This window comes from Ziziphus jujuba, chromosome 3 (genome assembly GCF_031755915.1).
Source record: "Ziziphus jujuba cultivar Dongzao chromosome 3, ASM3175591v1".
Taxonomy (NCBI): Eukaryota; Viridiplantae; Streptophyta; class Magnoliopsida; order Rosales; family Rhamnaceae; genus Ziziphus; species Ziziphus jujuba.
The window spans coordinates 20,393,567-20,417,173 of NC_083381.1; the positions used below are offsets into that span (position 1 = coordinate 20,393,567).

Here is a 23,607-nt window from a genome sequence, read left to right on the forward strand (position 1 = left end):
AAGCAATGAATCAGATCAAATTCCAGTGCAAATTGTATCATCGTATCAGAGGCTGATAAGTGATATTTACTAAAAAGGCTGATGAGTGATATTGGAAGTGTCAATACACATTGAAAAAGATGCTAATGAGATATTTATTTTTTTAATTTTTTTGGTGGTGAATAAGAGCATTTATCAGAATTGCGCTTGGAAAAAGATTTAAAATTATTTAAGGTTAAAGTATTGGATTAGTGGGAAAAAATACAATGGATTATCAGAAAAATAATTATAATCCTATGTGATTATCTGTAATTTATATATATATATATATAGATCTAAAGTATAATTGCAAAATATGTAAAGAATAGACAAAAGTTCATATCCATGATATTCAAAATTTGTGTAGTACATATGTAAATAATGGGGTCTTTCCACCATGGACTGTGATTTACTTTGCTCATTCACAAGATGGTGCACAATGGGGAAGTGAAAATAAGATTTCCTGTGCTGACTAGAACGCTGAAACATCTGCTAATACTCCGTCCCCTTTTCTCTGAAACTTAAGCCAAAAAAATTCAATCAGTACAAAGTTAAATTGCGATGTATCTAATGATTAACTGATTAATTGTACAATTAATCCTGTTCGCCGGATAAGCTGGGATGGGTTAAAATTTTATCCCAAATCTTGTTTGTTAGCGCTATAGTCCAAACGGATAATAGACTCCAAAGTTCCCAAAATAATCCTTTAATTTACCGGATAAGAAATCCCCTTTTTCTCCGTGGGGCTGAAATAGGATTCATCTTCCCATCTCTTCTTCTTTTTACTTTTTTGAAAACCTCATACATTCAGCCACGTGTTATCCATTATTTAATTTTATCTTTCACTTTATTGAAAATATATTATTTCAAAATATAATAAAATATATTGTATAAATTGAATTATATTGTAAAATATTATAAGATGAACTCATTTTACATAATTTAAAATAATATACTATATTTTTGCTTAAAAACTATGTTATTTTAAAATATGATGAACCTGATCATCATGCAACGTAAACAAAAAAACTAATTTAACAATTTTAACAATAATCTAAACTAATATATATCTAACAAACAGATCATGTGACATAAACAAATTATGCAAAGCTATGCCCTCAAAGCTATCTATATTAAACTAGATTCTCAACTACAACATAAATTTGCTAAATAACTGCTAATTCAATTCACTTTAATCAGACTGACTATTAAAAATATGATGAAGCTGGTTAAACATGGAGGGACAATTACTGGAGGGACAATCACTGGGCCGTACATGTTCACAAACAAACATCTTCAATTTATCTCCCAAATATAGTGTACAATGTTGAATACACACACTGATCATTTTCAACTTAATACTCTTCGCAAGCATCTCCAGCTGCATCATCGGCATTTCCGATCGCATCTAAATCTCCAAATACTTCATCACCCCCTGATGCACCTCCGTAAATCGATTCCGAGTCTTGCAAAATTAGACTTGCTGTGCTTACTAGTAGATTTCCTACCTCAGCTACTAGCTCAGCCCTTTCCGTATTCGAATCGTCACGCTGCATATAATAATTAACATATACATATAGATACGGTTAGCATTAACATCTTCATAAAATATAAAACCTTAAAACATGAACTTTATTTTCTGTGCATGAGAGTTCACACTTTTTTTTTTTCGGGGGTTAAGTTTCAACTCACTGGTATAGGAGTAGGAGGATAAGCCAGAACCACAACCGGAGCCGGAGCACAGGCAGGAGCAGGAACAGATGCCGTACCCTGCATATATATACATGTATATATGTCTATACGTAAACATTTTCAACAAAACCTTTTAAGTTGATAAATTTTATAATTAATTTGAATCGCTTGCTGTATTGTTTGCGTTAATAAATTTCATAGTTAATTTTTAAAAAATAACCTTTAATTGCAAAAATATTAAGGAGGTTTGTTCAAGATAGATTGTAATCAAATTATATTATCTAATGAATTACATATAATATAACTGGATACATAAAATGTGATCGGATAACAAAAGAAAGAAAAAAACAAAAGTGAAAAAATAATTATTTTGAACAGAATTTTGTGAAAAGCCATGTAAATGATGTACTGCGTTTTTCATTTGGGGAATGGATGGGAAATAGTAAAAATCCTTAAATTCAACAAATTAAAAAAAAAAAATTCAGGACCAAATTGTAATACACGGCTGCGCCAATCATCTATAAAATAGAAAAAAAAAAAAAAAAAAAAAAAAAAAAAAAGAAACATATATTTTTTTCAATTTGTAGACTGACCTCTTGATGTGTTTCAAGGACAACAACCTGCCATTCCAAGTTGGAGTCGTCGAGTATTCCATGACCATCAGCTTCACAATGGGTGATCCAATGCCCCCCCGGAGGCCAGTATCCACTGGCCCTGAGGAACCACTGGCTGTAACAGCTCTTCAGCCTGATACCATTCCCATATTTGATCGGCTCCCACTCGACCATACAGTCAAAATCACGTGATGAAGAAAGCAGGGTTGTCTGTTCAACTTCCCGACCGGTCAGACCGATCACAAATGGACGGTCGGTGGCGGTGAGATACTTGCCATAGCAGCTCTTAAGGCGGATAATGGAGTCGGATCGGGTTACGAGCTCCACGGTCCATCTAGATCCCTCGGATAATCCGTCCGAGTGCTGCCTTACTGATTCTTTGTCTTCGTGGGCATGTAAATAATTTTCATGGTTGCCGCGGAGTGCGACTGCCTTGGCATTGTGAAAGAATTCCATTCACACCCAAATATAAACTGAGTTCAAGTACTTCACAATTATTGCTTTCGACTTTTTGGTTAGCGTACCTATAACGCTGAATAATTAATAAAAATATTCATAGCCTTGATCATGTGCTAAAAGTATACTTTTCTAAGTTAATAGTAGTCGCTAGTGGTTAAGCGTGGAATAATAGCAAATTTCCTGTGTCTAATTGATAAGAGTTTTGTGGACTTTGATCATTATCAAAGATATGAACGCACCATAATAAGTCAATAGCTTTTGCCAAACTAGTAAAATAACATTTTTTATTTATTTATTAATTTTTGTTTTATCATAATATTAAATATTCTTATATAACTGTCAAGTCTCTTGAACTTCGAGGACTAGAAGGTGCGGTAAAAGGCTACATATTTGTTTTTGATAGTACTGTCTTAACAAAGATTTTTTTTGCTAAAAGAATTGTCTAACAGAGTTGCTAATTAGACACCATATATGAAAAATCTCTCATTAACATTCCACCATTTTTTATGACAAAAATGCTGCCAAAAATATATGGACAAACAAGTGACAATACTAAAGCACTCCCAAACAATGGTGAATTCCGCGCGCATCGAAAATCTTTGAAATTATTTGGACGATTGAATAGGAAAAAATGTATACCATTCCTACCGATAACAGATACGATATTACAATATAATATAATTATATGTACATATATCCCATCAAAAAAATAAAAATACATAGATATTGGATATATGGCTTAGTTTCATTCCAAAACCAATACTGCCTAACGTTGGAATCGTGCATAGTTGTTTTTATAGTACAGTCCAATCCGACTTTGATTGAAGGCAATGATATATCCACTAGAGATAAAAAGCATCACACTGAATTAAAGCTATAATAAAAAAACACAAAACACCTCGATACTCTAAATATATATATATATATATATATGTGGCAAATACAGCCGTATCATGCACAAAAAGATCTAAAAAAGAGGGGAAAAAAAAAAAAAAAAAACAGATTGCAAAGGTTCCATAGTCTCCTTGAAGGCCAAAGTGGCAAAAGATCAGGAACATCGGACACATCAAAACAAAAACAACAGGCAAATAAAAGAGAATGCTTTGAGACCAACTCTGCAAAATAAATTGTGGACCTGCCTATGCCGGATTTGAACTGAATCATGACAAATATTCCACGTGAAATCACTAATTTTCTGCGTCATTTCCTTTGCATCAGAAGACCATTCAAGATGGATCCACCTCATGCTATCACTTTTAATCTCTGCTTAATGAGAAGTCTCCCAGGTAAACCACTATACTGTTTGTTATACATATGACCCTCCAATCTATATTAATAAAAAATAACATTCTATATTATAGAAAGATGATACAGTTAAATCGTAACGTTAAGTTTGTAATTAAAAAATAATTAAAATAGTTTTGTAAGACAAAAAAAAAATAAATACCCTTATCATATTTATAAATTTATTATGTTATACTACATAAATGTTTTACATTAATTAAATGGGTGAATAAGATGATATTATGATCAACTAAAACAAATACAATTACCCAAATACAGTTTATTTGGTGCAATGAAGAAAAATTCAAAACCACAATACAGTTCTTGACACCCAAAAATAAAATGTGTCAAGCGTTGCATCCAATAGTTTAATCAAGTTATTAACTTCTAGGCAGAGCCAGCCCGAATTATGGGTTTGTGTGCAATTATTCAAGACCCTTTTGGTCCGGCCCTTTTTGGTGAGTATTTTTTAAAAATATATATATAAAATAATTAAAAAAATTGAAATATTAAATGTCCTTTTTTTTTTTTTTTTTAAGGATAAAACATTAAATGACCTAGTAAAAATAAAAATAAAAATAAACTGGGCCCTTTTTTATTTTAGACTTTTCTTATTAGATGACAATTAATATTTTTAAATGCCATTGTAATTTTTCAAAAAAACATTACAATCCTTGATTATCTCTTATTGGAATATTTATCTCTTGCATAATCATTCTTTTTTATCATTTACAGTATTCACTCTTTTTGCATAAAACATTCTTAGGCATAAATTAAAAAAAATAACAAATAAAAACTTTGAGACTCTCACTCTTCTAATTTCTTACCATTTAAATCTTTCCAACTATTTTATATTTCTTATCTGAATCTAACTTTTTCTTCTAAGATAACAAAATTTTTTTGACAAAGAGGATTAACTCTAGTAGTTAAGCATTTTTACTTGTACCCACGAGAGTATGAGCTCTAGTCATAAAAAAGAAAAAAATTTGGATAGATTATAATTTAAGTGAATTGTTCAAAAAAAAAAAAAAAGATAACAAAATTTTTGGATGAACTAAGATATCCATTTAGGTATACTTTTATGAACAAGTTACTCTGTTTTTATTTTTTATTTTAAAAAAAATTATTGAAAGTAATTAATTTAATGGATCCTTATTATTTTTGTAGTTTAAAGAAGAATATTTGTCTATTTCTTTACAAAATTAATGAGGTTCTATTAATGTTCTATCGTTTATCAACTGCTTAATATTTAAACATCTATCAGTTTTTAATTAATATTTTTATATCTACAAAAAAGTATATATCTAGACATGAAAAAAAAATTAAAAAGCTAATCTATAAAATTAGACTAAAGCCCCAAAAATTCCACGACCGGCCTGCTTTAAGGTGTGGATATCATGTGTCATCTTTTTACCATCTACTTTATTCTGCTTTAGTTATTTATAGCCATTTTCAATGTTTTAACATTAAAGGAGATGGAATCAATGCCTGAAATTTTATAAGGCACAGCAATAATTAAAGATATGAGAATCTTAACAATCAAAGATATGGTAGAGCCAATTCACCAAAAAAAAGATATGGTAGAGCCAAATTCCCCAGAAAAGAAGGCTACCGGGCCCCAGACTTTTAATAGGAAAAAGAATATATTTGACATTTATATATTAAATAAATAAATAAATAAATAAAAAAGAAAAGAAACAAAGAAAGAAAAAAGAAGTGCTTACTAACTTTACCGGGATTATCTTTTTCTTCAACTATTTTATTCATAATTTTTAAAATAGTATTATTTACACTCTTTAAAAGTATTAGTTATAATTAAAATCTTTAAAGCTAAACTATAATTGATATAAATTTGAGAAGATTCAGATATAATATTCCTAAAAAAGAAAAAGTTTATCAAACAATATATATATATATATATATATATATCAAATTAATTACGAACCAAGCAGTCAAAAATAGTTTCAAAATTACAAAATATGTAAAGAATAGACAAAAGCTCATATTCAAAATTTGTGTAGTACATATATAAAATTTTCCTCCCAAGGATTTCTTCTATACTGGTGTCTTTCGTGCATCGACAGGTGATTTATTTTGTTCATTCACAAGATGCTGCACAACTGGGAAGTGAAAATAAGATTTCCTGTGCTGATTAGAATGTTGTAACATATGCTAATACTCCGTCCCCTTTTCTCTAAAATTTAAACCAAAAAAACTCAATCAGTACAGGGTTAAATTGTGATGTATATAATGATTAACTGATTAATTGTATAACTAATCCTCAAATTAATTCCAGATGACTTAAGGGTGCGTTTGGTGCAGCGGATAAGCCGGGATGGTTTAGAATTTTATCCCAAATCTTGTTTGGTGACGCTGTTGTTCAAACGGATAAAAGAATACAAAGTTCCCAAAATAATCCTTTAATTTTCCGGATAAGTTTCTGCGTGGGATTGAGATAGGATTCATTTCCCATCATTTTACTTTTTTGAAAACGTCATACATGCAGCCGCCTGTTCTCCACTATGTAATAACAAAATATTTAATCGATTGAAAATATATTATTTTAAAAGATAATAAAATATATTGTCAAATATTATAAGATGAACTTTAAAAGATAATAAAATATATTGTGAAATATTATAAGATGAACTCATTTTGTATAATTTAAAAACAATATATTTCTTTTTTTGCCAACAATCTAACTAATATATATCTAACAAACTGATCATGTGACATAAACATACTATGCAAAGCTATCCCCTCAAGCGATCTAATATTAAACTAGGTTTTCAAATACAACATAAATTTGCTAAATAACTGCTAAATTTAACTCATTTAATCAGACTGACTATTAAAAATATGATGAAGCAGGTTAAACATGGAGGGACAAATACTGGCAGTACGTGTTCACAACCAAAAAAAAAAAAAAAAAAAAAAAAAAAAAAAAACATCTTCTATTACACCTCCCATCGACAGTACAATGTTGAATTACCGCTTATCATAGTTACATCATCGGTACTTCCGATAGCATCTAAAACTCCAAATACATCATCAGCCCCTGATGCACCTCCGTAATTCGTAACATTAGACTTGCTGTACTTACTAAGTTACTAGTATATTTCCTACTTCCGCTACCTGCTCCGCCCTTTCCATGTGCAAATAGTCAAACTGCTTATAATAATTAACATATATTATTTTATTTTATTTTTATTGGTGATGTCGTTTCTGCTTCATCTTTTCAAAGTTTCAACCCACTTTTTACTTTTGTAGAAGCAGGACGATGATAGGCCACAACCGGAGGTGGAGCATAAACACGACCAGGAACATTGCCGGGCATTTGAGACGTCGTACCCTGCAACTAGAGATGCTTGTGAAGAGGTCCAATATACCATTTAAAATGCTTGTCCTTGCTCTTTCTACAATATACTATTTAAATAATTAAATAATCTTAAGCACCTTTTGAGAAGAGAAAAACATAAGATTTTTTGTGTCCAAAATCATTAAAGCCACGAAATTCTTCTTCATGAATCTATTGTTGAGGTGTTCCAAAAATACATGGATCTATTTCAAATATATATATATATATATATATATGATGGAGAGTGAAAAAAAGAAAGATTGCGGATTGAGGAAAAAGAAAGATAAAATACATAGATCTATTTCAAAAGATATATATAAATAAAAATAATGGAGGAAAAAAAAAAAAAAGAAGAAGGAGGATTGGGGATTAAGGAGAGAGAGATGACAGAGATTGAGAAAAAAAAATATTTTAGAAAAATAAATAATTTAGATAGGAAAATAAAAATCATATGGATATGAACATGAAATATTCATGAAATTTTAAATTAAAATAAATTAAAAAATTAGATTATTTGTTAAATATCTTTTTTCAAAAACTTTATATGTAAAACTTTTTAATATATATATATATATATATATGTATATGATAATTTAGGGAACAAATTGCAATACGTGATCGCACAATTTATCTATTTAAAAAAAAAAATCCACATATTTTTCAATTTGTAAACTGACCTGATCTTGATGTATTTCAAGAATATCAACCTGCCATTCCAAGTCGGCGTCGGGGAGTATTCCAGGACCGTCAGCTGCACAGTGGGTGATACAAGTAGTCCAAGGCCAGTATCCATTGGCTCTGAGGAACCACTGGCTGTAACAGCTCTTCAGCTTGATACGATTCCCATGTTTGATCGGCTCCCACTCCACCGTACACTGAAGAGCAGGTGATGAGGAGAGCAGGGTCCTCTGTTCAACTTTATTACCGGTCAAACCGATCATAAATGGATGGTTGGTGGCGGTGAGATACTTGCCGTAGCAGCTCTTAAGGCGGATAACGGCGTCGGATCGGGTTACCAGCTCCACGGTCCATCGACATCCCTTGGATAATCCGTCTGACTGCTGCGTCACTGATCCTTCGTCTTCGTCTGCATGTAAATATGTTCCATGGTTGCTGCGGAGTGCGACCGCCTTGGCCTTCTGGAAGAATTCCATTCACACCCAAATATAAACTGAGATCAAGTGCGTTACAATGGGCGTTTTGGCTTTTTGGTTAGTATATTTATAACGCTGAATTATAATAATAATTAATAAAATATTCATAGGCTTGATCCTAAAAGTATAATTTCCCGTGTTTGCCAAACTAGAGGATAACTTCTTGTTCTTTTTTTTTTTTTTTTTTTTTTCCTGTTTTGGTAGAAGAATAATTTTTTTTTTTTTTTTTTTTGGAATCATGATAAGAAGTGATAAGCAGTAATTCCAAATTTCCTGCGTCTAATTGATAAGAATTTTGTGGACTTTGACCATTATCAAACTTTTGAACGCACCAGATTAAGCCAATTGCTTTTGCCAAACTAGTTTAATAAAATTTTTTTTTTTTTGGGAATCATAATTTTAATTAGTTTCACTCGAAAATCAATATTACCTAACGTTGGAACCCTGCATAGTAGTTTTTACAGTACAGTCCAATTCGATTTTGATTTAAGGCAATGATATATCCTCTAGAGATAAAAAGCATCACACTGAATTAAAGCTATAAAAAGAAAAACAAAAAACACCTCTATACTCTTTTATATATATATATATATATATGGCGAATAAAGCTGCATTATGCACAAAAAGATGACCAAAAGGATGAAAACAACAGATTACAAAGGACCCATGGCCTCCTTGAAGGCCAAATTGGCAAAACATCAGGAATAGATTCCATAATTGAAACATCAAAACAAAAACAACAGCCGAATAAAAGAGAATGCTTTGTGGTCCAACCATGCGGGATTCGAAATAGATCATGACAAATATTGCCTGTGAAATCATTAATTCTCTACGTCATTACCTTGACATCAGAAGACTATTCAAGATGAATCCACCAGAAGCCCATTGGATAGCTTTTAATCTTTGCTTTATGAGAAGTCTCCCGGGTAAACCAGCTATACTGTTTGTTAGTAACATATAACCCTTCTATCTATATTAATAACAAATAACCTCCTATAGTATAGAAAGATGATAAAGTTAATCCTAATGTTAAGACGAGGAAAAAAAAATACCCATATCATATTTATAATTATTATTATGTTATACTACATAAATGTTTTATATAAATTAAATAGGTAAATAATATGATACTATGATCAACTTAAAAAAAAAAAAAAATACAATTACACAAATACAGTTTATTTGGTGCAATAAAAAAAATTTCAAAACCACAATACAGTTTGTGACACCCAAAGTCAAAAGGTGTTAAGCGTCACATCCAATAGCCTTAATATAGATAGAACCCTATAAACTAATTTCTCATCTTTCTCATCATTAATCAAGTTTAAAGTTATTAACTTCTAAGCAATGCCGGCCCCGATTATGGGTTTGGTGTGCAATTACACAAAACCTCTTTTTGGTCAGGGCACTTTTAGTGAGTATTTTTTTAGAAATATATAAAACAATTTTTTTTTTCAAAAACATATATAAAATAATTTAAAAATTGAAATATTAAATGACCTTTTTTTTGTTTTAGTATAAAACATTAAATGACCAAGTAAAAATAAAAAAATAAAAAAAAGCTAGGCCTTTTTTTTATTTTGGGCTTTTCTTATTAGATGAAAATTAATATCTTTAAATGCCATTGTAATTTTTCAAAAAACATTACAAACCCTAATTATCTTTTATTGGAACATTTATCTCTTGCATAATCATTCTTTTTGATCATTTACATAAATCACTCTTTTTGCATAGAACACTCCTAGGCATTAAAAAAAAATTTAAAAGAAATAAAAAAACTTTGAGACCCTCACTCTTCAAATTTCTTACCGTTTAGGTCTTTCCAAATATCTTCCAGGTCTTCTTATCTGAATCCAATTTTTCTTTCTAAGATCACAAATTTTTGGGATGAATACTAACATATCCATTTATTTATGGTTTTATGAACAAGTTACTCTTTATATATATATATATATATATTTTATTGAAACTAATTGATTTAATGAATTCTTATTATTTTTGCAAATCAAAGAAGAATATTTGATTAGAAAGCATTACAAAATTAATCAGGTTCTATTGTTCTTCTATTGTTTATCAACTGCTTAATATTTAAACCTTTATCTGCTTTTAATTAATTTTCTTATGTCTAAAAAAAAAAAAATTATATATTTGAACATGAAAATAAAATAAAAAGCTAATCTATAAAATTAGCCTAAAGCCCCCAAAATTTGAGGACGGGCCTTATTCTAAGGTGTGTATCATGTCAGGACCCGTCCAAAATTCCTCCCCGGAACCCTAGACAAGCCCTGATCCCAGGGAAATACCACCGAACCTTCCAACGGAAAATCCGGCAGCACCTCCCTTAAGGGTAGGACTAACCAAAAATTACCTGCACTGAAAACACACTTCTATAAACATCCCTTTATTCCTCCCACAATACTACAAATTGATTCCACAAATTTCAGCACTTCAAATAATAACAGCAGCAACCCAGTGCATAAATAATAACTACACGTCCAATACAGTATACAAAGCATTATACAAATAATGTGGAATTTATACAATGACAGATAAGAAGTAATACAGGATGGAGAGGAAAAAAGGAAGAAATACTTCTTGAACTTTCGGCAACGAACTGAGACGAAACAATATAACATATGGTGCAGTATGGGGCTAGCTCTACATGGACCACAATGGTTCGCCGCCTCTGTATGGTGCAGTATAATATCAAACAATATAACATACAAATACATGTACGAACATAAACAAAACAATACTTGAATAAAATACTTTTAATTTCAAATACCACTTTGAAAAGAGTTTAATTTTTAATAATCGATCGGAAAAATATCTGGACACCTTGAAATTGATCGACACACATTCATACTCGGCAACGAGTATCGATTATGGGTGGTGACCTTGCTAAACCGTTGATAGCCGATACACACCCTTAGACAATCATCCTTCTTCTCCATGAACGCAACGGATACCATTCACGATGATAAGCTTGACCTAGTGAAACCTTTATCCACCAAATCTTGCAGCTGAACCTTTCAGTCCTTTAACTTTACTGGAGTCACACGGCATGGCGGTACTGAAATAGATCGGTGTCCAAAGCCAAATCAATAATGATTCGATATCCTTTTTAAATTGCTTCCCACTATTAGTGGTTCCAATGCTCACCATCTTCTTTGGCATCAACCACTTGGGCCATAGACCCTTAACAACCATCCTCCGATAGCTCCTTATAATGACTGCAGAAATTAACCTCCGTAAAGACTTCCTAACTCCTCCACGAAGCACCACTTCAGGTAAGCTGAAACACTTTGACTTTACTCCTTTATGCTAGCGGTCCATAAACATAAGTTGCATAACCACTCGATCCATATCTAGGATCGCTTCAGATCCCAAAAGATTCACAGAATTCGATCTGCCCCATTACTTGACCTTCAAACAGAAAAGGCAATCCTCGACCATCGACTGGGCCATAGGAATTCCCCGTTAGGATAGGTGATTCGAATTGACACCCTCGAAGATTAGAGTTATTCAAACTCGGGCAACGAATTTACTTTGAGATAAAGGGAAAGAACGCTTTAAGACGGGAAAAACGAGAGATTAGACACGGATGGGATGCACAACAATGCACAGTCCCTTAGGAATACTAGAACCTAGAGCTCTGATACCAACTGTCAGGACCCGTCCAGAATTTCTCCCCGGAACCCTAGACAAGCCCTGATCCCAGGAAAATACCACCGAACCTTCCAACGGAAAATCCGGCAGCACCTCCCCTAAGTGTAGGACTAACCAAAAATTACCTGCACTGAAAACACACTTCTATAAACATCCCCTTATTCCTTCCACAATACTACAAATTGATTCCACAAATTTCAGCACTTCAAATAATAACAGCAGCAACCCAGTGCATAAATAATAACTACACGTCCAATATAGTATACAGAGCATTATACAAATAATGTGGAATTTATACAATGACAGATAAGAAGTAATACAGGATGGAGAGGAAAAAGGGAAGAAATACTTCTTAAACTTTCGGCAACGAACTGAGACGTTGGGCTCGCCCCGGACAATCAACGTCTCCCAACCTGGACCTAGGGGAACGGAATTTAAGAGTGTGAGATGCTAATCATCTCAGTGAGTGACCCTATCTACTGTACACCTTTAATATTAATAATATACCAAATAAAGGGATTTAATTAATCCATACCGAACAATTACATAAATAAATAAATAAATAAATATTTGAAGGTAATACTTTCTCTCAAAACCCTCACTATTCACTCCGTTGGAAATGTTCCCCTTTTAAAACATTTTCACAAAACCCGATATTCGTGCTTCCCGAAAACCAAGGGACCAATTAATTTAATAAACAACAAATAAATGAATAAATACCCAAAATATAAATAAACTGCAATAAATTATAATAAATAATTTGTACTCTTTGGGGTTTGAAATTTTATCTGAAAATTACACTTGACACACCACACCATATACCAGTGATGCCCTCCGATACCCAGCGTCCTGAGCAACGACTGGCGGGGAGATTAAAGAGAGAAACTTGCAAACGACACTTCGGCGTCCCGACAGTACCGCTGCTGAAACCATCATCCCGGCCAAGGAGGGGTGCGGCTGTGTGCACTATATAAGACTTGCCTGCCCACGGTCCAATGGCAACTCACGGGAGAAATAATAATACTTGCGCGCTGAACCACATATATATATACCAGAACACCAATACTGTGTGAATGCGTCTAAAAATAATTATTAAACCAACCGTACCGTTTTTCCAAAATTACCGTGGGAAATATACCAAATTTTCACAAAATACCATTCCACATATTTCCTTTTCACAATCCGGTACGAAAACATCAATAACAAATAAACCATAATTTTCTCGTAACACGAGGTGCAACAATTAAAATACCGCGGGCATAATTTATAAAATTAAACCACCAACTTAAGCAAATATTTTCATAAAATATTTAACCCAATTATGCCCGAAATTAATATAAAATCCAAACACAACGAATTACTGAAAATACTTGCTCATGTGTAATAAATATCATTTAATCACCATAAAATAAGAATCGAGAATTTCTTGATGACCCCCAAATTCCATTTAGCACCTATGGGTAATTATATATATAAAACAATATTTTTCCCGATTATATTTAAAATACGCCACATGAGCACAAATTACAGATATCAATTTAACACCACATAAATATAATCAATTATCCCAAAAATATTTTCAAAGGTGGGTCACTCATCTGGAGTATACAATTAAACCATGATCCACCATGGGATCAATTCCACGACTCACCGGTGCTCCTAGAACACAATTCACACACAATCAAATAAATTAATATTTTAATCAGGTAAATAATACCCGGTACCCTGGGGGGTCAAACACAAACGTTAACCAAAATAGTCGAATAATATACAGAATCGAAGCTTGAGCGACGAGGATTACAAATCCGGTCTCCATCGACCCCAATTCCGCCGGAGGTGGCTGGAATTTGGCCGGAAAGCTTTGGCCGATTTTGATCTCCTCGTATCTTGCAAACCGCTTCAAGTTTTGGAAATTGGAGGCCATATTTGGACTCAGAGGGGTCGAAAATGGTGGAATAGAGGTATGAGTCAGGCTGGGTTGGTCGAAAACGGCGAGAATCGCCGGAAAATTTCAAGTCACCGCCGTGGACTTCACCAGCCCGATCTGGGCGCGTCCGGCGACGATTGGCCGGGAAATTTGGTGGCTGAGGTTGCAAGGAGATGGGCTACACCGGTGGCCGGCGCGTGTGGCATTCCGGCGACTGAAATCCGGCCAAGAGGTCGGTCAAACAGGGAGAGGGAGAGAGTCAAAGGAGAGAGAGAGAGAGAAAAAATTTCTGCATTTTTGCCTCTGTCGGGCTCGGGGAAGAAGAAGGGAAGGAAAGGAAAAGAAAAGAGAGGGTGTTTTCCCACGTGGGGAAAAGAAAAGAAAAAGAAAGAAAAAGGAAAAGAAAAAGAAAAAGAAAATAAAATAAAAATAATTAAATAATAATATTATTATTTAAAATAATAATTAAAATAATTTGATATTACACATGGTTGACATGTGGCTTCTCAACATGGTGACACATGGTCACCTTCATTAAGTCACACGTGGCACATCGTTACACGTTTAACAAAATAATATTAAAATAATACAGTATTTGAAAAACTTTACAGGTCCATAACTTTCAAACCACATGTCCAAATCGGACGTTCCACTAGTCTACGGACTCGTATTGACGAGCACTTCACAACCATGCATGAGTCAAAGCTCGACCTTGCATGAATAAAAAGTCAACTCCGGCACCCCTTGGACAGTTTGGACCTCAACTTGTTTTGCTCATAACTTTCAAACCGTAGCTCCGTTTGCAACGTGCTACTAGTCTACGAACTCGTGCCAACGTGTACTTCGTAACGGTACCTCAGTCAACCTAGAATTCCAACCGGGTCAAAAAGTCAACTTTTGACCCCTTCGGTCAACGGTCAACAGTCAACCTCGATCAACGTGCAAAAATTTCGACATGGTTCGGGACGGGGTGTTACAATCATGTGTCATCTCTTTGGCCACCAGTAACTTTTTACCATTTACTATATTCTCCTCAAGTTATTATTTATAGCCATTGTCAATGTTTGTACCTTAATGGAGATGGGATTAATGCCTGAGAATTTATAAGTATAACAACAACTAAAGATATGAGAATCCTAACAATTAAAGATATGAAAGAGCTAAAATCCATTGGAAAGAAGGCTAGTAGGCCTAAACTCTTAATAGGAAAAAAGAATTTATATCTTGATAATTTAATAAAATAAAAGAGAGAAAGAAAAACGAAGTGCTTTTTAAATTTACCGGCAATATGCAAAAGGGAAGAGAGGAGAGAGGTTATTGATGTTCCAAACATACATGACATACAGTAAATGTAACACTCCATCTCGAATTACATCCGAATTTTTCAAGCGTTGGCTGAGTTTGTCAAAGTTGACCAGGTTTGATTGAGTAGGGCTATGGTTGATTTTTTTATAGTGGATGGATTTTCACATTGACCAAGGCACTATGGCAAAGTACACGTCAATTCGAATTTGTAGACTAGTAATATGTTAAATGTAACACCCTGTCCCAAGTTATATCGGAATTTTTGGACGTTGATCGACTTTGACCGAAAGTGTCGGGACCCGTCCAAGATCCCTCACCGGAACCCTAGACAAGTCTCGATCCCAAGCAAACCCTATCAGACTCTCCAATAGAAAATCCAGTAGAACTTCCTCTAAGAGTTAGACTTACCACAAATTTTCTGTACTGCAAACAAACTTTTACATACACCATCTTATTTCTCCCACCTTACTACAATTTAATTACACAATAATCAGCACTTCCATAAATTAAACCAGGAATCAATGCAGTATTTAATAAAATATATCCAATAAAATATACAAAGCATCATAGGGTACAATTAAGTATGAAAGTTATACAGCAAAGGATAGAAAGAAATATTACAAATAGAAATAAATGAAAAGAAAGAGAACTCCTCAAAACACAACTGCAACGAAGGTCAAGCTCGCTTCGGACGAACGTCTATCAATCTTTGTACCTAGGGGAACGGATTTAAAAATATGAGATGCTAAACATCTCAGTGAGTGACCCAATCTATTATATAATTATAATAGTAATAATAATCATAGTATACTTGATTAATTAAGAATAAATAAATAATAATTAATTGAAAATAATATTTTCCCTCAAAACCCTCATCATTCACTCCGTTGGAAAAGTTCCCCTTTTAAAACATTTTCACAAAATCCAATATTGTATGCCCTAAAAATCAAGGAATAATTAATTAAATAATCTAAATACGAATAAAATACAATAAAATAATTTAAAATACTTGCATTAGAGAAATATAACATAAAAGTAAAATTCAATCTATAATTCGTAAAATTTGATTTAATAATTCAATATAAACAGGGTCAAAAATATAATTTAAATAATTACAAATAACCATGTAAAATAAATGGTAAAAATATTATAAAATTTATTTTGAAATATTCAATCAATCTATATAATAAAAATATGGCAAGATGCATTTTAGAAACATTGATTTAAAATAATTGACATAAAATATGAGTAAACACAATTTAGAAAAATATTGATTGGAAATCGATGATAAAACAAATTAAATACATTTAATTTAAATACGGTTTTAAAACTTTAGGATTTGAAATTTATATCTGAAAAATAATACTTGACGCACCACACTATATACCAATGATGCCCTACGATACCCAGCATTCCGAGCACTGTTCGACGAGAGGTTAAAGAGAGAAACTTGCATAAGGTCGCATCGGCGTCCCGACAGCACAGCTGCTTAAACCGTAATCCCGGCCATAGAGGGGAGCAGCTTATGTGCACTATCAAACTTACTTGCCCTCGGTTCGATGGCAACTCATGGGAGATATTACAACTTGCACGCTCATCCACGTATACAGTACAGAATACCAGTACTGTATGAGTGCGTCTAAAATCAATTACTAAATTTATTATTAAAATAACAAGTTTTTCCAAAACTCACTGTGGGAATTATACCACTTTTCAAATTCACAATCCCACATTTTTCTTTAATATCACCAGCACAAATCCATCAATAATATATATAGAGTTTTTCCCAAATCATACAATCGATCAAATAATATTTCAAGTGCATAAATATATATTTTGAAGCACCATAACTTAAACCAATATTTTTCTTGAAATTTTTAAAATCAAATCATGACAAAAATAATATTAAAATACATCTAGAATTCAAGTACAATTAGTTTAAAGAAACACCTTGATCAAGCGTAATAAATTCAATTAAATCACAATAATAAAATTCAAGAATTTCATCAATAACCCAAACCTTAATTTAGCATCAATAGGTGTATATATATATATATATATATATATAAAAGAAATCACCAAAATTAAGAATACAAATTTACTACAATTATAAATAAATTCCACCACATGAACATATTTTCTAAATATTAAGTTAACACAAAATAAATATAACTAATCACCCAAAAATAGTTTTAAAGGTGGGCCACTCACCTCAAGCATGTGTATCAATCGCGATCCTCAGTAGGATTAACTCCATTATCCACACGTGCACCGAAAAATCCACAATACACAAAACTAATTATATTAATATTTTAATCGGATAACTCCCAAATGGGTATCCGGGGAGTGAACACAAATGACAACCAAAATTTATGAATGATATACCGAATTGAAGTTTATGAAACGAGGATTACGGATCTAGTCTTACTTCATGGAGATCGAACCCAAGGTGGCCGGAATCTCATCGGAAAGGTATTGGGTTTTGGATCCTTAGATCTCACAAACTGCTGCAAATTGGAGGAAACCAATCTCAGATATGGGTTCAAAGGGTTGGAATTAATGGGAGAACTCGTTAGAAATCGGTTTTTCGATGAGCCACCGTGGTCAAGAGAACCCGTCATTGCCGGCGGCATGTCCAGTGGCCACTGGTCGTGATTTTTGGTGGTAAGGTAGATCGGGGAACAAGTGACTCAATGGACTGGCAGTGAGGCAAACAAAGGTTTGGTTTGGGAGAAATAGACTAGAGAAGGATTTGGCACTGCCATCGGAAATTGCCTCCATCTAAGCGCATCAATGGTCGATTGGCCGTAATTTTTGGCTGGCCGGTCGGTTTTCAGGTGGGCTTCAAGGTGGGTGACACTGTTCACTCACAGGATTGGCTGAGAACATGACACATGGCACACACTGTTCACTCAATTAAAAAATATATTAAAATATTAAGGCATTCAGAAAACTTTGTAGGTCCATAACTTTCAACGAAATGTCCAAATTAGGCGTGCCGCTAGTCTATGAACTTGTATCAATGAGTATTTCACAACCATGCATGAGTTAAAGCTTAATTTTATAAAAATAAAAAGTCAACTTGGGCATTCTTGGACAATTTGAACCTCAACTTGTTTTGCTCATAACTTTCAAATTGTAACTCTGTTTTCGACGTGCTACTAGTCTACAAACTTAGATCGATGTATAAACTGCAACGATGCCTCATCCAACGCCAAATTCCATCAAGAACAAAAATTCAAATTTTTTACCCACTCGGTCAACGTGCAAAAATTCCAATGTACTTTGGAATGGGATGTTACAGAGAGGGTCTAACTTTGACTTTTTGATTTGGATAAAAATTCCAAGTTGACCGAGGCACTGTTGTGAAGTACGCATCGATTTGAGTCTGTAGACTAGTAGCACGTCGAAAACAGATCTATGGTTTAAAAGTTATGGGCAAAACAAGTTGAAGTCCGAACTGTCCTAGGATACCTAAGTTGACTTTTTATTCTTGAAGAATTGAGCTTTAAATCATGCATGATTGTGAAGTACTCGTCGATACGAGTTCATCGACTAGTGGCACGTCCAATTTGGACATGTGGTTTGCAAATTATGGACCTGCAAAGTTTTTCGAATACTGTATTATTTTAATATTATTTTATATATATTTATTTTCTTTTTCTTTTTCTCTTTCTTTTTTTCTCCCCCACGTGGGGAAAATGCCCCATGAGCCTTCTCTTTCTTTTTCTTTCTTCTTTCTTCTTCTTCTTCTTCTTTTCTTTTCTTTCTCCTCCCCATCAATCTCTCTCTCCTTGCTGCATCTCTTCCAGCTGCCGCACGGCCACACGTTTTAGATTGCGTGATAGCCCACGACTGGGCGAGTCTGGGTGCCGAGTCACCGGCTGGTTGGCCAGCAGATGCGGCCAGGATTGGCGCCCAAAGTCGGCGGTCGATGAGGTGGTGGTTGGCCGATTTTTCGGCGACCATCGGTCCCGTGGTTGGTCCTTCCCCCAGGACTTCGACACCCCCTGATTCCCAAAATGACCTCCATTTGATCAATTTCTAAACAGATTGTGAGATACAAGAGGGGGAAGTTCAGCCAAAACCTTTCGTCCACTTTCCGGCCACCTCCGATCAAGCTAAGTGCAACGAAGATTGGCAACTTTTTCCTCGTCCCCTTAGCTTTCTGTTGATACCTTATTTATGAATTTTGAACACCGTTTGTGTTAAAACCCTCGGGTACAGGGTATTATTTATCCGAATAAAATATTAATTTATTTGATCCTATGTAATATTATTGTTCTAGGAGTACGTGTGGATTGTGAAATCGATCCTATGGAGGATCTTGATTGAATTGCGTGCTCGAGATGAGTGATCCACCTTCAATATTATTTTTGGGTATTAAATTATATTTATTTTGTGATAATTAAATATTTGGATTTGATATTTTATGTGTTAAATATTTAGTAAATTTCAATTTGGAATTGTGATGCCAAAATTGAGCGAAATCAAATATTTGTGCTTTATAAAATATTTTGGTTTTAAGGATTTTATAGATTTAGGAATTTTATTAATAAATATTAGATTTTATTTTTGAAATATTGTATAATTAAATATTTGAGAAATATGTTTTATGTGTTTGATATTAAGAGAATTTATATCTAAATCTATGATAATTTTTAATATATGTTTTGGTGCTAAAAATATATTTGGAAATTTAAAGAAATTGTGAAAGAATTTAACATTATTGAATTATTGTTGAATTTGTTTGTGAGTTTATTTCAAGTAATAAAAATGCATTTATATGGATTTATGAATTTTGGAATTTTTATGTAATTTTAATGAAATTATGCTTATCTTGAATTTTAAGGATTCAAGGATATTATTTGAAAATTTTGCTTACGCATTTTAATATTGTGGATTGGAAAATTGATGGATTTGAAAGTTGATGAATTTGAACTTGATGGATTTATGAGGATGATTTAAAAGAAATGTGGAAATATTGTGGGTTTAAAGGTAATGTGAACCAATAGATTTGAAAAGTGAAATGTGATTTCAATATTTAAAAATATATTGATTTTATGATTTTTAGATGCACTCATACATTCTATACTGGATTTACATAGATATGATTAGCACGCATGATTAGGCCATTGGACTTGAGGGTTGGCAGTGTATAATGCACAGTGAGCATCAGCCACCTCCTCCATAGCCAGGTGACTGTTGATAGCATAGGCCTGGTGGGTCACTACGATGACCGGATGTAGGTTCTCTCTTAACCTCCCCGTCAGACAGTGTTTTGGGTCACTGGGTACCGTCGGACATTACTGGTATATAGTATGGTGCGTCAGGATATTTCGATATGAAATTTTTTTAAACAAAATCTATTTTAAAATCATATTTCAATATTCAATGGATTTAATTGTGTTTTATCCTACTTATTTCGATCAATGTTTTCAAATTTTATTTGAAACTAAAGGTATTTAATCGCGATTTTATTACTTAATTGATTGGTGTCTCTCATGATTTTATTTATTGCATATCAATTGCATTTTATTTATTAAATAGTATTTCTTGATTATTTCATCGATTCAATTCTTGTTTGGTTAATTTGATTGGTGCTAAATCTTTCTAATGTAAATTCTATTATTTATCATGCTTCTATTATTCATTTCAAATTTGTTGTTAGCATTATTTTTTATATTTTTATTTCTCACTATGAATTTTGGATTATTAATTTATTGTCTTTTAATTTAATACATTATGAATTTTTTGGTATACGAATATTGGGTTTTGTGAAAAATATTTTAAAATGGGAACATTTCCAACTGAGTGAATTGTGAGAATTTTGAGTGCAAATGTTATTTTCTAATATTATTTGTTATTATTATTATCATTACTGTTTAGTAGACCGAGTCACTCACCGAGATGATTAGCATATCATGTTTTTACATTCCGTTCCTCTAGGCCTAGGTTAGTCGGTGTTGATCTTCCGAGGGCGAGCTCGATGTCTTGGTTCGTTGCCTAAAGTCCAAGAAGCTTTTTCCTTTCCTTTCTATCTTGTATTATTTCTTTTACCTGTTATTGTATTAAATTTCATATTCAATTGTAATTGATAGCGCTCTGTATACTATTTGGACATGATTTATTTAATTATGCATTGGTTCCCTGTTAATTATTGAAGTGCTAAAATTTATGGTAATACTTTGTAGTAAGATGGTGTATATGGAAGTGTATTTTTCTTTGCAGGGAATTTTGTACTAAATCCTACCTTAAGGGAGATGCTGACGAATTTTCCATTGGGAGATTCGGTGGTGTTTCCTTGAGATCAAGGCTCATCTAGGATTTTGGTGAGGAATTTTGGATGGGTCCTGACATTAAAAATGTAGTTGTGATTCAAAAGTTATAGATGAAATAAGTTGTAGTCCAAACTATCCGAGCGATGCTATGTTTGACTTTTTATTTTTGTAAAATTTGGTTTTAACTTGTAGATTATTATAAAATATTCATCGATACGAGTTCATAGCCTGATAGCCCACTTAATTTGGATTTACGGTTTTGCATAGTGCCCATTGATACTATGCCACTTGTTAATCATCTAGCCAACATGTAAATGCATAGTAGTATCCATGGCGGCTTTATTAGCGGTTGAGAGAAAAGAGAAAAAGGACAGAGAAAGAGGAAAGAGGAGAGAGAGGAGAGAGAAACCAACCACTACTGATTCACCAACCTTCAATCACCGATGACTTACATGCACAGGCCTATGACGTAACCCGCCTCATGACTGGTTGGTCAATAGAATTCCGCAGTGAGCATGTTGGCGATGAACCAGGATCGACTAGATTTTTTATGACGGCATCGTCCGCTTCACTAGTCGATTTCTTCAAATCCAGCAATTCCCAAATCTCACCATCTATACCACCATGTAGCCCAGTTGCTAACAATCCTTTCCACGAAGTTTGACAGCCAATGGCAATTGAACACGGTGGCATTTGGAGTCGTACTTTGATGGCTTATTGGTTTCCTTGGTTCCAACGAGTTTCGGATGGGTTTTCCACCCCTTCTTACCTATTTTGACCCTTTGAGTGCAAATTCGAGGTCTGCTTTGTCCGATTCTGTCTAGATTGGGAAATCTAGGAACAATTAGTATTTGAGATGCTCGATCAAATGTCAACCGCTGCCTGTCCGTTTTCTGAAAGGTAAGACCCACTTTGTAATCCTTACATCATGAGCTTCATTTTGGTATGTAATTTGCTTATTTTGAACAACATTTGTATTAGCCCTTCTAGATAAACTATGTATAATATATCTTATTAAAATATCATTTTAATCAGTATTATGTTTTGATGATGTTTTAGGCACCCATGCGAATCGTGCCTATGGAAGATCTAGAGTGATTCACTTATTTTAAGTGAGGGGTCCACTTTCCTAATTTATTTTTGTGTCATTATAATTATATATTTATGTTGTATAATTTTTTGAAAATTTTATGATATAGTTTAAATTAAATAAAAATTGTTATTATATTATTTTGTGTAATTTATGTAGTTTTATATATAATTGTGTCAAATTTAATGTTAAATTTTACTGTGCATAACAAAATATATTTATGTGTATTTAACTATATATGAAATTTATCTGATTTAATATAATTTTTGTATAATTTTTGCACAAATTAATTTTAAAGATTTAAAGAAAATAATCGTATTAAATTTATTGTGTATAAAAATATACTTGTGTATTTAAATATTTATGAAATTGGATTTATTTTTGTAAAAAATGAATTATTTAAATTGTTGGATTTATAATGAAATTTTAAAAGGAAATATGTAATTTTAAAAGTTTAGAAAAATATGCTAAACCCGATGGTATTTTATGAAAATTTTGGTATTTATGATATTGCCAAATTTTATGGTTTTAGATGTATCATACAATATTGACATTCTGTATTGTATTTGTGATTAGTGTATAGATATTTATAACCCATCCTGTGAGAGCTATGCGGGAGAGAATTGACAAGTATTTTACATAATGAGTATCAGTTGTCCTATCTTGACTATTGAAAGAAAGAATATTAGCATCGGCACCTTGGGACGCCAAGGTGACCATTTACGGGTATTTCTCTTTTATCTCCTCATGAGAATG

At 32.9% G+C, this 23,607-nt stretch overlaps 2 protein-coding genes across 2 annotated transcripts; both read right to left on the reverse strand.

Annotated features, from left to right (window-relative positions):
- Window positions 1-1,031: 1,031 nt before the first annotated feature.
- On the reverse strand, window positions 1,032-2,896 carry LOC107422721 (uncharacterized). The gene is made up of 3 exons (XM_025075340.3): window positions 2,304-2,896; window positions 1,711-1,788; window positions 1,032-1,568 (listed from the first exon to the last, which is right to left on the reverse strand). Exons 1-3 carry the CDS (start codon window positions 2,778-2,780, stop codon window positions 1,374-1,376), a joined length of 750 nt encoding a protein of 249 aa, XP_024931108.3. The 5' UTR covers window positions 2,781-2,896; the 3' UTR covers window positions 1,032-1,373.
- Window positions 2,897-6,797: 3,901 nt separating this feature from the next.
- Window positions 6,798-8,699, reverse strand: LOC125423321 (uncharacterized). Its single transcript, XM_048477047.2, has 2 exons — window positions 8,103-8,699; window positions 6,798-7,419 (listed from the first exon to the last, which is right to left on the reverse strand). Exons 1-2 carry the CDS (start codon window positions 8,577-8,579, stop codon window positions 7,306-7,308), a joined length of 591 nt encoding a protein of 196 aa, XP_048333004.1. The 5' UTR covers window positions 8,580-8,699; the 3' UTR covers window positions 6,798-7,305.
- Window positions 8,700-23,607: the final 14,908 nt, after the last annotated feature.

What these genes read in the sequence shown, in the direction of transcription:
- LOC107422721 (XM_025075340.3), bottom strand. Translation starts at nt 2,780, where the DNA reads ATGGAATTCTTTCACAATGCCAAGGCAGTCGCACTCCGCGGCAACCAT. An exon ending in TCCTTGAAACACATCAAGAG is followed by an intron (nt 1,789 to 2,303) that starts GTCAGTCTACAA and finishes ATATATATGCAG; the next exon opens with GGTACGGCATCTGTTCCTGC. An exon ending in ATCCTCCTACTCCTATACCA is followed by an intron (nt 1,569 to 1,710) that starts GTGAGTTGAAAC and finishes TATTATATGCAG; the next exon opens with CGTGACGATTCGAATACGGA.
- LOC125423321 (XM_048477047.2), bottom strand. Translation starts at nt 8,579, where the DNA reads ATGGAATTCTTCCAGAAGGCCAAGGCGGTCGCACTCCGCAGCAACCAT. An exon ending in TTGAAATACATCAAGATCAG is followed by an intron (nt 7,420 to 8,102) that starts GTCAGTTTACAA and finishes CTCTAGTTGCAG; the next exon opens with GGTACGACGTCTCAAATGCC.